Below are 12159 nucleotides of genomic sequence, written 5' to 3'. Positions count from 1 at the left end.
GCAGTGTTCTAAGGTCCCTGAGCTTTGCTATCAGTCTGAGCACAGTCCAAAGGCTGATGAACAATTGTCTCACACCTCACATTCCTCAAGTTCAGCCTCGTTAGGTAGATTGAGATAACACTGAGTTTATCCCTCTGTGTCCCCAAAATATTGATATTTCATGGATCACAGCTGAAGGGGAATGAGTGAAGCCCCCCTGCATGACCAGCTCTTGGTCACTGCTCTGTGCAGAGGGATGGGAGGGGAAGCTGACCTGGACCTGTGCAGCCACAGGTGTTTGAGTGTGTGCCTCAGAGAGAGCCATGGCAGCTGAACCTCAGAGCTTGCCCAACTCCATCTCCAAACACCAGCACACACAGACCATCATTCAGCATTGCCACCTTCCCTGCTATTAGGCAGCCCTCAGCCCTCAGTGTCCCCATGGCAGAGCAGAGCAGACACAGAGAGCAAGTGCAGAGTGCAGCTGGAAGGGGACAGAGGTTCCTCAGGGATCTTCCCAAATCGTCCACCAAAGCAGTTGTGGAAGTGACTCATTGGAGATCCCATTCCAGTGGCATTTTCAATTAATCACTTCCACAACTGCTTTGGTGGAGGATTTGGGAAGATCCGTGAGATGCCCCTGGGATGGGACCTCTGCTTTGAAGAAAAGGAGGAAGCTTTTTTTTCTCCACTCAGACTGTTTTGTCCAAGCAGGGAGAGGGGTGGTGGTGGCCCTGGGAGCTGACTGCCACACACGCACAGCAGGAATCCTGATGAGGATGAGAGTCCCTGGGGTCTGGTACAAGGCAGGTGGGCAGCAGCAGTGGCTCTGGCAGGTCTGTGCTCTCAGGGATGGCTCAGCTGGTCTGGCAGTGCCCAGCAGCACCCTGACAAGGCATGTGCAGGTCCCCCACCACAAAAGCCACCTCACATTCCCCATCATCTGCTCAGATCTCTGTCTGGAGCTGCTGAGGCAAAGGGGAAAATGCAGAAGTAAGAGCTGTGGCCGGGCCAGTGGGCACTGTCATGGACATGGCCGGGTCCCAGGGAGCAAGGACAGGGGCCAGGGCTCCCCTGCCCTAGCACACTCACACAGACAGCCCCTGGTGCTGGCAGAGAGCAGAAGCCTGTCCTGGCAGTGTCCTGCCTTCCCAGCCAGCCCCCAGCTGGGCCAAGGTGACACCTGGGGCACAGGCAGGGCTGGGGAATGAATGGCTGCTCCCCAGGACAGCTCAAAGTGCTGGAGGTCTCCAAGCTGCAGCCAAAATAGGAACAATCTGCCCCAGAAGTGCTGCTCCTTTGGGAAATCTCCAGCCTGTCTCTGCTCAGAGAGGCCACGCAGCCCTGCCCATCCCCTCCACCTGAGATGACCCTGCTGTTTCCTCTCTCCCTGGATTCTCCCTCCCCATCTGCATCCCTGCCAGCTCCTCCGCCCATCACACAAAGGAGATAAATCACTTGGAAAGAGCAAATCTCCATTCATTTAAAAACCTTTTAATTTATTTTTAAAAAATAGCACTAATAAATTAGAAACGTCTCCCAGAAGGGCTGAATCCAAAACCCTCTGGCTCCAGGCACTTTATCTGCCTAACCTTGCCTCACAGGAAATGCCCTTACCACAGCACCCGTCCCATTATCTGGGTAATTAGTCGAGTCTGTAAATGCAGAGCAGAGCTGGAACCTACCAACTCCTCTGGAGAGCTGGATTTTCTATGGGAGAGAAAAAAAAAAAAAAGAAAAAAAAGGAAAGAAGTAAGAAAATTAATAAAAAGTGCACCTTGGGCAATGAAGGCAGGAAGAAGGAAATGGGAAATATCTCCAGTACAGCTCATACAAGGGTTGTTTAACACTTTAAGGGCCAGGGAGGCCTTGCTGTTCTCCCAGAAAACTGTCTGCCAAATGGTACCTTGCTCCTCAAGTGGATCTCTCTCCATCAGCATGCTCAATTTGAAGCCTTTTGTGCAGTCTCTTGATGCTAATGCCAAATCTGTACAATTCCCAAGGCAGCTGATGGATTTGACCCCTTAAGGACACCTTGTTTGCTGCACTGAGCTGCTCTGGTACTTCCTCAGCATCCTGATGCTCCAGTGTCAGCACAGATCCCCAGGCAGCTCACCAGAGCTTGGTTGTGTCATCCCAAGCTGCCCTGCCAGAGGATGGGAGGGACTTCAGGAGAGGCTCAGTGTCTTGGTTTGAAAAGCCAGGTATCTGCTAAGGAGGGCAGGAACCTCCCTTGAAATGGAAAATGTAAACCCCCTCCCTCCAAATTATAATTTTTGAAATTAAGGGGGTCTCAGGCAAAAATATGGGAACAGGAATAACAGTTCTTTACTAGGGGAAAAAATAGAAATGCAGAAATACAAAACAACACTGCCAGAGTCAGAACATTCCCTGACCCCCTGTGTGTCAGGGTGGTGGCACAGTCCCATCCCATGGGGGCTCAGCCCTCCTGCAGTGCCAGCTGTGCTTCTGCTGGAGCAGGGATCCTGCACAAGGGGGGAGTTTTCCTCTGAAGCTCCAGGGCTGCTGGAGATGGGCCTGGGCTCCCTCTGGGAATGCGGGGCAGGAGAAAGCTGCTCCTCTGGGAATGCAGTGTGCAAAGGCTGCTGTGCTGTTCCAGGCTCAGATTGGATCCAGGTAGGAATGCTTGGCTCCTGCCCTGGGCAGAGCATCTCCCCATGGGATGCTGGAATTTGATCAGCCCTGCAGGGACACTCAGTGGCCATGAACAGCAGAGATCTCCTGGAGGGAGGATTGGCTGTGGGAGAGATGAATAAAACTGCCCCATGAACAGCAGAGAACTGCCCCAGCTCTGACAGATGGGGGCAGAATGCAGACCCCCAGCCACATCTTGCAACCTAAGGACTCAGGTACCCAGATTGAGGGGACGGGGAAAGGAAGGGGACTTGTGGTTTCTGGAAAGAGGGCCGCAGCTCAGGGCCCTGGCTGCATGAGTCTCTATGTGCAGCCCAAGACAGAGCTATAAAGTTCACTGACTGCTCTGACCATTGTGTAAGTGGAAAGTGACTTTTCCAAACAGTGAGAGTCACCTGTAAAACTGAACTGGCAAACACACCTGGCACTGACTAGGTGTCTCCTCAGGCCCTCCTCCCCATTTGCTGCAGCTTCTCCCCCTAAGGCAGGAGCCTGGGCTACCAGGAACGTCCCTCCCTGGTGCAGCTCAGCTCTGAACCAGTTGGTGCCTTGTAACCAGGCTGAGTTTTGGCAGAACACAAGCTCAGTCAGACATAATATTTTGCAGGTTTATAAAGAAAAAAGAGACAAAGTGAAAGCAGTTCAGGTGAAAAGGTAGTTTTGGAGGTGCTGCACTTTTCCATGGCTCCACTGGAAGGCTCATTTCCATCACAGGACTCTCCCTGCTCTCCCTTTGCCCACCAGACCCTCACACCCCCTCTTGTACCTGGCCAGCTCTGCAGCCTGGCCCCTGCTGCCACTGTTCTTGCAGCCTTGGGGCCTCTGTTTTTGCAATGAGCAACAGAACTGGGGCTCTCCAAGCTCCAGCCTCTGAGCCTGCACACATGCTGTGACCCATCACAGGTCCTCAGCTCCTCTGGCTCTTTAGGCTTCATTTTGCCCAAGGCCTTTCCCTGTTCCAGAGCCTTTCCTGGAGCAGCTGTCTGTGCCTCTTCCTCCCGAGGTGTGTGATGTGGGGGGATGCCTGTGCAGAGGAGGAGCAGCCCTTGCAGGCAGCAGAAGGGCAGCAGAGGCAGCAGGGGCACATTTCCACCATGGATGTACTGATGTACAGGAGCTCTGCTTCCATCCCACGCTCCCTCCTGCCAGCAGCAGAGCTCCAGGGGCTGATCCCCAGCCATTTGTGCACCTTGGGCAGCAGGTAGAAATCCCCAGCTTCTTTTCTGCAGTTGGGGAATGCTCTGCTGGAGACCAGGCTTCCCTGAGCTTTGCCTTCCTCTCCAGCCTGGCAGGGAGCCCCCTCCTCCCTGCCTGCCTCCTGAGCCATCAGCTCGTGGGTGTTTCTGTGTGTCCCACCGAGGCCCCTTTGTGTCTGAATGTGCAGGGCAGAGTGTTAAATACAACATTTATCTATCACCTCTGTCAGTCAGAGAGCAGACAGGAGTCCTGGGTGGAGCAGCCACACACTGGACACTGCTGGGATGTTCAGTGGAGGTCAGAGCTGCACTGGGAGGGACTGGTGGCTGCAGGGGTGCAAGGCACAACCCACAGACAGTCAGTAATAGACGATTAGTGCCCCAGAAACCCTGTGAAGTGCTGCAGCACCGTATCAGTGAGAAGCTGAGACGTTTCCAGGCCAGCAAAATTAATCCTCATTCAGAGACTGCTGCTTGCTCCTGGCAGGAATCATGTACTCTAAGTACCCAACAACCTTCCCACAGTGGGCAGCCCATCTCTGCACCTTTGGGACACACATGCACTCCTCAAGTTCCATCATAGCCTGGCTTCTCCTTATAACTTGCAAAAAAGGGGGTTTCCTAGGGCGTGATGAATGTCCAGTGAAAACACTGACCTTAGCAGATGAATACCATGGTGGGTCTCTGCAGTGCATGTGAACATCCCCTTCTTCCTTTAGGGGATGGGCACATTGCCTGGAGTCAGACAAGTGCTCTGAGTCCTTCCACATCCCCCTTGCCTCCTCTCACTTCTATAGCACTGGCAGCATCTCATCCCCCAGGCTGAGCTGGGCAAGGGCACGCACACTGCTGCCACTTGTGGTAATCACATAACCTCTGAACAGAGAGAGACACAGCTCTCTCCCAGGATTTTCCTGGGAAGCTGTGAGAAGCTGTGACAAAGTTCAGAGAAGAGAATAAGAAACAATTCTTATCTCCATTTTCTGCACCTGTTGTTGTGCAAATGTAGAATGTGTTATAGGAAATTGTTTACCAAAGAGTAGTTTCTTAATTAGACACTAGATAGTGTTTAGATTAATTGACCAATTAAGTTAAAGCTGTATCAGTCTGTAAGAGCTACAAGTTTCTTAATAGTATAGTATAATATAGTATGACATAGAAGAATAAAGCAATTGATCAGCCTTCTGCAATCATGGAGTCAATGCTAATTATTCCCCATTCAAGGGACTGTTGCCACAATAGCCACTGCCAGGAGAGTGGGCTTTGGGCTGGTGCTACACAACAGAAAGTGTTGCAAGCATTCAAAAAAACCACTTAGGGAGCTTAGGGACATATTCTAGTGTGGGGTTAATGCTTGGACTCCATGATCTTGGCTTTTCCAATCTTAATGAATCTGTGTTCCCATAAAATACTGATTGTGCAGTTACTTTTCATATTTGAACTGAGCTGGCAGCTCAACCACAAGCCATGAATGGATGTATGGAGTCTGGGTAAAGCTGTCTGCTCAGCACTGGGCAAGAGGTCAAACTACATGGTCACCATGGCCCCCTTGGGCTTCCAGACTACCAATTAAATCATTTCCAGTGCTTGATTTGCCCACAGTAACCAGCACAACTAGCAGAGGCAGTAATTACATTTACTGGCAGCTTGATGAGGTGCCAGCACAGGACAGGTGGAAATGCAGGTCCTCAGAGGAGGCTGCACAAAGTCCCCTCCAGGCACCATGGTAACATCTCCAACCCCACTGGGACTGAAATAGTCAGCAAATGTCCTATCTACAGCTTCTAATCTCACTTCAGGTTTATTAGCTGCAAATTTGTGGTGTTTTGTGGCTTATGGAAGAATTTATAGTACTATATAATTTTTTTTTTTTGGCTTCCTGTGTGGAACCACTAATAGTTCCTAACAGGCAGAAAATTGACCTAAGACTCTTTCCCCTCCTTCTCTCCTTTTGGCATGACTGAAGATATTAATAGTTCCAGGCTGCTTGCTGTCAGCTTCAAATCACCCTGGCAGTTAAAGCCCAAAATAACTGGGCCTTTGATGTCAACTTACTTTTATTTCTAAATAAACAACAGTGTTGGTTAAGATCTTCCAAATATGAAGCTATAGGCTCCCTCTAGCAATAAAAACAATGGAAAGCCAGCCAGTTGACTGTGTCTTGGGCAGACTGGGTGACCTTTCAGAGGCTTTCATCTCAAGTTGAAGAGCAGACAAGGCTCCTCCTGCCATCCCACTGCCATGCTAGAGCTGGTAACTTTGAGCCTAGCTGAGGAAAGGGATTATTCACAGCCATTGCCCTTGCACATCAGTTCTGAACTTCTTGCCTGCCTGACTTTGCTTTCAAAAGCCCTTGATAATGGGGAAAACTCCCTTATGTCATGCTCATTATCTTTAATTTATTTTTTGTTGTTGTGAGCTTCCCTATTGCTTGGCTTAGGGATGTGTTGCCATCCTTCCACCAAGTAACGCTGCCATTGATCTGCTTTGGACCAAAAAGGACAGCACTCCACTGCCAGGAAACCCCACACACAAAGAGACAGGAGAGCAGACAGGAGTCCTGGCTGCAACAGCCACACTCTGGACACTGCTGGGATTTTCAGTGGAGATCAGAGCTGCACTGGGAGGGACTGGTCAGACCCCAGAGCTGGGGCAGCACTGCCAGGTCCAGCTGTCTTGGGCCAAGAGGCCTCCTGGGCCACCCCAGCCCGTGCCACAGCAGCGCAGGGGGAACAGTGAAGTGGCTTTTTACAGCTTTCCCTGCTTCATCTCGAATCTGGAAGCAGTGGGAAGGTGGCAGAGTGTGGAGCTAGGGAAGCAAAGCATTGCCCAAGTACCTCAGGTGAGGCAGGGAGAGGAAAGGAACCCTTCAAGGTGTTTGCTCCAGCATCTCCATTTCCTACATCTACCAGCTCCTGGAGAGGACTTGTGATTGATGGGCAGTTATCTGATATGCTCAGGAGAGGAAATTTTGTTGCCACTGGAACCAAAAAGCAAAATCCTCTCTGACCCACAGAGCTGTGAGTCCTCCAATCTGCCTTGACCCTGTGCTGGGGAAGAAGCTCTGGAGATCCACCAGCAGGCACATGGGCTGGGCCAAACTCCCCATGGGACAGCAGGCAGAGAGGAGATGTCTGGGCCAAATGGAGCCTGACAGCACCTGTGGAAAGACCTGAGGACTGGATTTCACCAAATGAACAGAAACTTCCCCATGGACAGGAACCCCCTGGTGGAGGTTGAATGCTGTTTCTGGGTCATTGCTTGGACCAGAGCTCAACTCCAGTTCTGTGAAAGAAGAAGAGACAGGAAAACTTTTTCATGTCATGGTCTGGGTCTGGGCTTTGGGAAGAGTGGCTCCACTGCAGGGAAGAGATGGCACCTGAGGACTATCCTGAGTGCTGGTTTCTTCCAGCCCCTCCAGCCAGCTGAACCCCATGAACTGGGCAGAGCTGGGCCGGGAGCTGCCCTGGGGACAAGTCAGGGCGGTGAGAGCAGCACGCCATCCAGAGCAGGCACCTGGGAGCAGCACCCAGGGAGCTGCTCCCCACAGCAGCTGGGCTCTTTCCAGGAGGGAGGCTCCCCTCCCCAAAACCCAGGAAGCAGGGCAGGAGCGAGCACAGGCACATTGACTCCTCTGAGCAGAACAGATCGGGGTCGCTGGCAGCCGGGGTGCAGCAGCGTGAGTACACCTGGTGCATTTCCACTTCCCAACAAGCCCAGTGGCTGCCAGCATTCCAAGATGGGCTTTTACCCAGCGGGAGCTGCTGAACACAATGAGTGCTCTTTGTATGTGTCAAGTGCAGAGGGGAGGGAGGCCCCAGGATGCTGCCAGGGCTGGGAACGGTGTGTGTTCGCTCAGGAAGAGCTGGTCCTGTATGTACTTGCTCACATGCGGAGGTACAAACAGAACCTTCATCTGCTGATGAAAGACCAGCCTGCCTGGAAGAGGTGCAGGCTGGAAAGGAAACACATTTTTAAAGACAGGAGCAAATATTACAGCACGATGAATTATTCCTTGTAAATAATACCGGTTGTAGATCTAAGATCCCTTGTTCTGCTAGTGAATCACAAGTGAGCCAAGGCTCCTCTCTGCTGGGCAATGCTTTCCATCTGTTGGAAGTTCACAGAAACAGCCCTGTGCCATCACAGGAAGCCTCCACAGTGGCAGTGACACTGCAATGATGGGCTGACTGTCACCTGGGGCTGGGGCTCACAGAGCCTCTTCTCCAGAGACCATCCCTTGGCATCACACAGGCTCATCCCAGCCCCAGTTTGTGGTGCCGGGGAGGGAAGTGGCACAGGCAGACACCCAGCCTTGAATGACCTCTGCAGCTCCTGCTCCCTGTGGAATCTCCCTCTAATTTCAGGGAGTCATTGCAGGGTGAAATTTTTAAAGGTATTATGCACCTTATGTGCATAATTTGGGGCTGTCAGTCGACTTAGGCTGCTAATGCCTCTGATTTCAACCGGTGCAGGGATCTGGAGGTTAATCAGATTTGACTGATGCTTTGAAAATGCCCAGTGGGGTCCTGCCTGCACTTCCCATTGCTTGTTCACTTGGGAAATGCACTCCTGTATCTTCCTGAGCAGCAGAGAAAGGATGTGTCGTTACCAGTCCTGCCCCTGGCAACCAAGCCTGTGCAGTGAGAGTCCTCAGCCAGGCCCTGATGGAAGCTGGCAGGTGCCATCTACAGACACTGGCCAAGAGCACCCAAGCAGCTGATAGGGAGCTACAAGCCAAGAGTGAGGCTATGGGCAGTCATGTGTTGGGCTATTTACCCTTGAACAGATCAATTTGGGCTCAAGTGGGGAAGTCTGAGGAAAAAGCACTGATCTGCTTGGAGCAGGATGAGAACAGAGTGTGTCAGAGCAAGTTCAGGGAGAGGCAGAGCTCTCCTGCCTAATAGATGTGAGGAGGGGACACCACTCCTGTTCCACTCCTGGGCCCTGGGACAGGCACAGCAGCTTCAGGTGTGCTGGGGCCCTGCCACCACTCTGCAGGGTGGGCAATGGGCAGGCAGAGCTCAGGGTCTCACTGCCAGCCCTGTGCTCCTCCCCTGCTGACTGGCAGCACTGCCAGCTATCACACAGCATGAGCCCTTCCTGGGTCCTACAGGAGCAGGATTCACCTGCTCAATTCTCTACACAGAGTACCTGCATCCAGACCCCTGTGTAACTGGAGGAGGGGAAATGGCCCTCAGTGTCAGGGGACAAACCCTGCCAAACCAGGACCTGCCACAGCACCTGGGCTTCTCAGGGAACCCAGCAGCAAGGTCTGGTGTGGACCATGTCAGAGCTAAACCTGACAAAATCCGCCCACAACAACCTCATTCCATATTTTTCTCTTGGGTTTGTGCCCTATCTTGTAATTCTGTGATAAGCATTCCCTAAGACATAAATCATATAAACTGGAAGTCCTGGAAGGACCTATTTGGAGAGACTCTCTGGGTTGACTTCCCATGTAAACACCTTCAGGGCAAAGCTGAGCTGGTGCCATGGAGTCGTTCCCAAGCAGGGGCACTGGTAGTGAAAGAAGATGTAAGAGACAAGGGGGCCAAGAGAGATCATAACATAATGACCATGCCTGGGCCAGAGGATGAGAATTACAGGGTAATTGGGCAGCAGCCCATTGCTGTGTAAATGCTCAGTTATTTCTGTTCCATAAACCACAATCCAGGTTACATGGTAATTACTTTGAGGTTCATTAAGTGTAATTATACAGTAATCTCCAGGAGCCAGTAATCATGTTCCAAAGTATCTACCACTTAAACCTGGTGAGTGTCATGCAGGTAGGAAGCAGTTGCATGGCTTTCAGACTTCAGTGAACTGCAAAGTGGGATGGCCAGGACAGGGCCAAATGTTACTGTGGCAGCTGAAATTGCCTTCCAAGGAGAAAGTTTGGCATGCTAGAGAAGTGCTGCACACCCAGAGCCCAGCCAGTCTCCATGGGCACCCTCCAGCCAACAGCAGGATTAGTGCCTTTGAAGGGCTGCTTCTCCCAGTTGCCAGCGGTGCCCCAAAAGTCAAATAAATCCTTTTCCAGAGGTTAAGCCCATCCTTGGAGAACAAACATAACTCTTGAGATTTAATTCAGACTCAGATGTCTCTTTTAGTTGCCAAGTCAGGGTGGGTAAATTCTACAACTGTCATTACAACCAACATAGTATATTTTATTTATTTCACTACACAGCAAATTAGATTTAATGCTCAACAGTGTCAGTAATTCTTGCACATTACTTCCAGCTTTGGCTCACAGATTCCAAAGTGGGGTTGGCTCCAACCATCAGAAGAAGACCTAAGTCCTCCCACAGACTCCTCTTCCCACTGTTCCCAGCCACAGCATGTCCCAAGGCAAGGAGACCCAGTGTCCCAAAGAGGGGAATGAGGAATGTCCCCACTGAGGGGATGGTCCCCGATCCCCTCTGCACCACAGAGCAAGGGGGCCCAGAGAAGCCCTTCATGGGCCTCACACAACTGACCCTGACCATGTTTCTTGTCCTTCAAAGAACCCCATTTTGACCTGGAGAGGCAAGAAAAGTTACTCAGAGCCAAAGGCCTGGGGCTGAGTTCCTGGGAGAAGGGGCCAGGGCCCTCAGGAGATGGGGAGCAGCTCCAGTGCCCAGTGCTGGGCACGGGACACTTGGCAGGGAGAAGCTCCATGGCAGCAGCCGTGGCTTGGACTGGCTCTCACCTGACAGTGCTCCCAGCAGGAAATATTCCTGCTGCAATATTCCTGCTGCAGGAATGAGTGAGATTGTGTTTCCAGGCAGTGGCTGGATCAGCATGGTAGGAAAAACCTGTCTCCCATGTTAAGGACCAAGTTCCCAGCTTCAAAGGTCGAGTCCCTATAGAAATGTTAATTAATGTATTTCCCTTCTCTGTCTTTCAGGGATCTGAACTACAACGAGCTGCTGGAATTCCCCGGGGCTATCAGGACACTGGGCCGGCTGCAGGAGCTGTGAGATTTTCCATTTATTCCTTTTCAAACCCCCTCCCTGTGGGAGAGTGACCAATAAAGCATCATGTGTGCTCTAACTTAAGGAGAGCACTCAGTTCAAGCCTTTCTTTTCCTTCCCAGCCCTATCCACTGCCTCAAAGCAGTTTATCCCTCGATTTCCATCCCCCTGACCAGCTCCCATCACCTCGGAGGGGAGTGGGAGTCTCTGCCAGCCTTGGAGCAGGTTCCTCCTGCTGCTCCTCACTCTCCAGTGGCATCTCAGGAGCTCAAATTCCATCTGTTCTCTGGCTACTTCTGATGTCCATTCCCCAGCTTGGGACCACAACCTGGACTTAACCTTGTTATTGTGAGGCCAGAGTTTCTGCAGGCACTGTGCCACCTCCTCTAATGCAAAGAAACTGTTTTATCTCCTTTAGGATCAATTTATAATACAGAATTACCAAAGTTTATGACCATTTTAGTAGATAGCTCTCCTTCCTCTAACTCATCAGCCTGGTAGACACTAAAAATAAGAAACCATCCCACTTATCACCTGAAGGTAGAAGCCCCAGGGTGGGTTGAGTTGATGTGGATCCACAGTTCCTGTGTCACTGGGGCCAGGCTGGGGTGGGACAAAATCAGCTGCTCTCATGTTTCTGGGAGCCTTGGAGTAAAAATCTGACACTACTTTTTTCTTTACTGGAAGAATTCTGGTGAGATTTCTGTGTTCAGCCCAATATCATCATTATCCTCACCTTCAAAATGAGAATAAGATCCTCAATCCCCTTTGAGACAGCTTTTGAAATGCCTTTACTAAAGAAGAGGCAAATTCCAAACAGTCATCAACTAAATCACCTGCTCAGACTCCTCTGGGATAAACAGCTTGGACATCACCCAGAGCTTGATCCTAGTCCTGGACACAGGAGCCTGTGACTGCCTTTGCTGTACAGGAGGTCAGACTGTGGCCACATTTTCTGCCAAAAATGTTTGCTGATAGAAATTTTCACAGAATTCACAGAATCACTGGGTTGGAAGAGACCTTCAAGATCATCGAGTCCAACCCAGTCCCAACACTTCAACTGAACCCTGGCCCCCAGTGCCACATCCAGGCTTTGTTAAACACACCCAGGGATGGTGACTGCACCACCTCCCTGGGCAGCCATTCCAGATCTTTATCACCTTTCTGTAAAAAACTTTTTCCTAATATCCAGCCTGTATTTCCTTTGACATAACTTGAGACTGTGTGCTCTGGTTCTGTCAGTTGCTTCTCACGCTTAACCAAAAATATCCCAGCTAGAGCTTCAAATCCTTTAAAGTCACACGGGATGGTAATTCCTGGCACACTGTGGTTGGCAGCTGTCGGGCTGTTATGGAAACCATCCACAAAAATTG

At 51.1% G+C, this 12159-nt stretch overlaps 1 protein-coding gene across 1 annotated transcript in view; it reads left to right on the top strand.

Annotated features, from left to right (window-relative positions):
• The window catches only part of LGR6 (leucine rich repeat containing G protein-coupled receptor 6), a 151653-nt gene that overhangs the window by 114651 nt on the left and 24843 nt on the right, over nt 1-12159 (top strand). Inside the window, exon 7 of the mRNA XM_064399090.1 lies at nt 10720-10788. Coding sequence (XP_064255160.1) covers nt 10720-10788 — 69 coding nt within the window. The remainder of the gene's footprint in view (nt 1-10719; nt 10789-12159) is intronic.

This window comes from Passer domesticus, chromosome 25 (assembly GCF_036417665.1).
Source record: "Passer domesticus isolate bPasDom1 chromosome 25, bPasDom1.hap1, whole genome shotgun sequence".
In the NCBI taxonomy this organism is placed as follows: Eukaryota; Metazoa; Chordata; class Aves; order Passeriformes; family Passeridae; genus Passer; species Passer domesticus.
The sequence above is the reverse complement of the archived record's forward strand: the minus strand, read 5'-3'. Positions and strand labels throughout refer to the sequence as shown.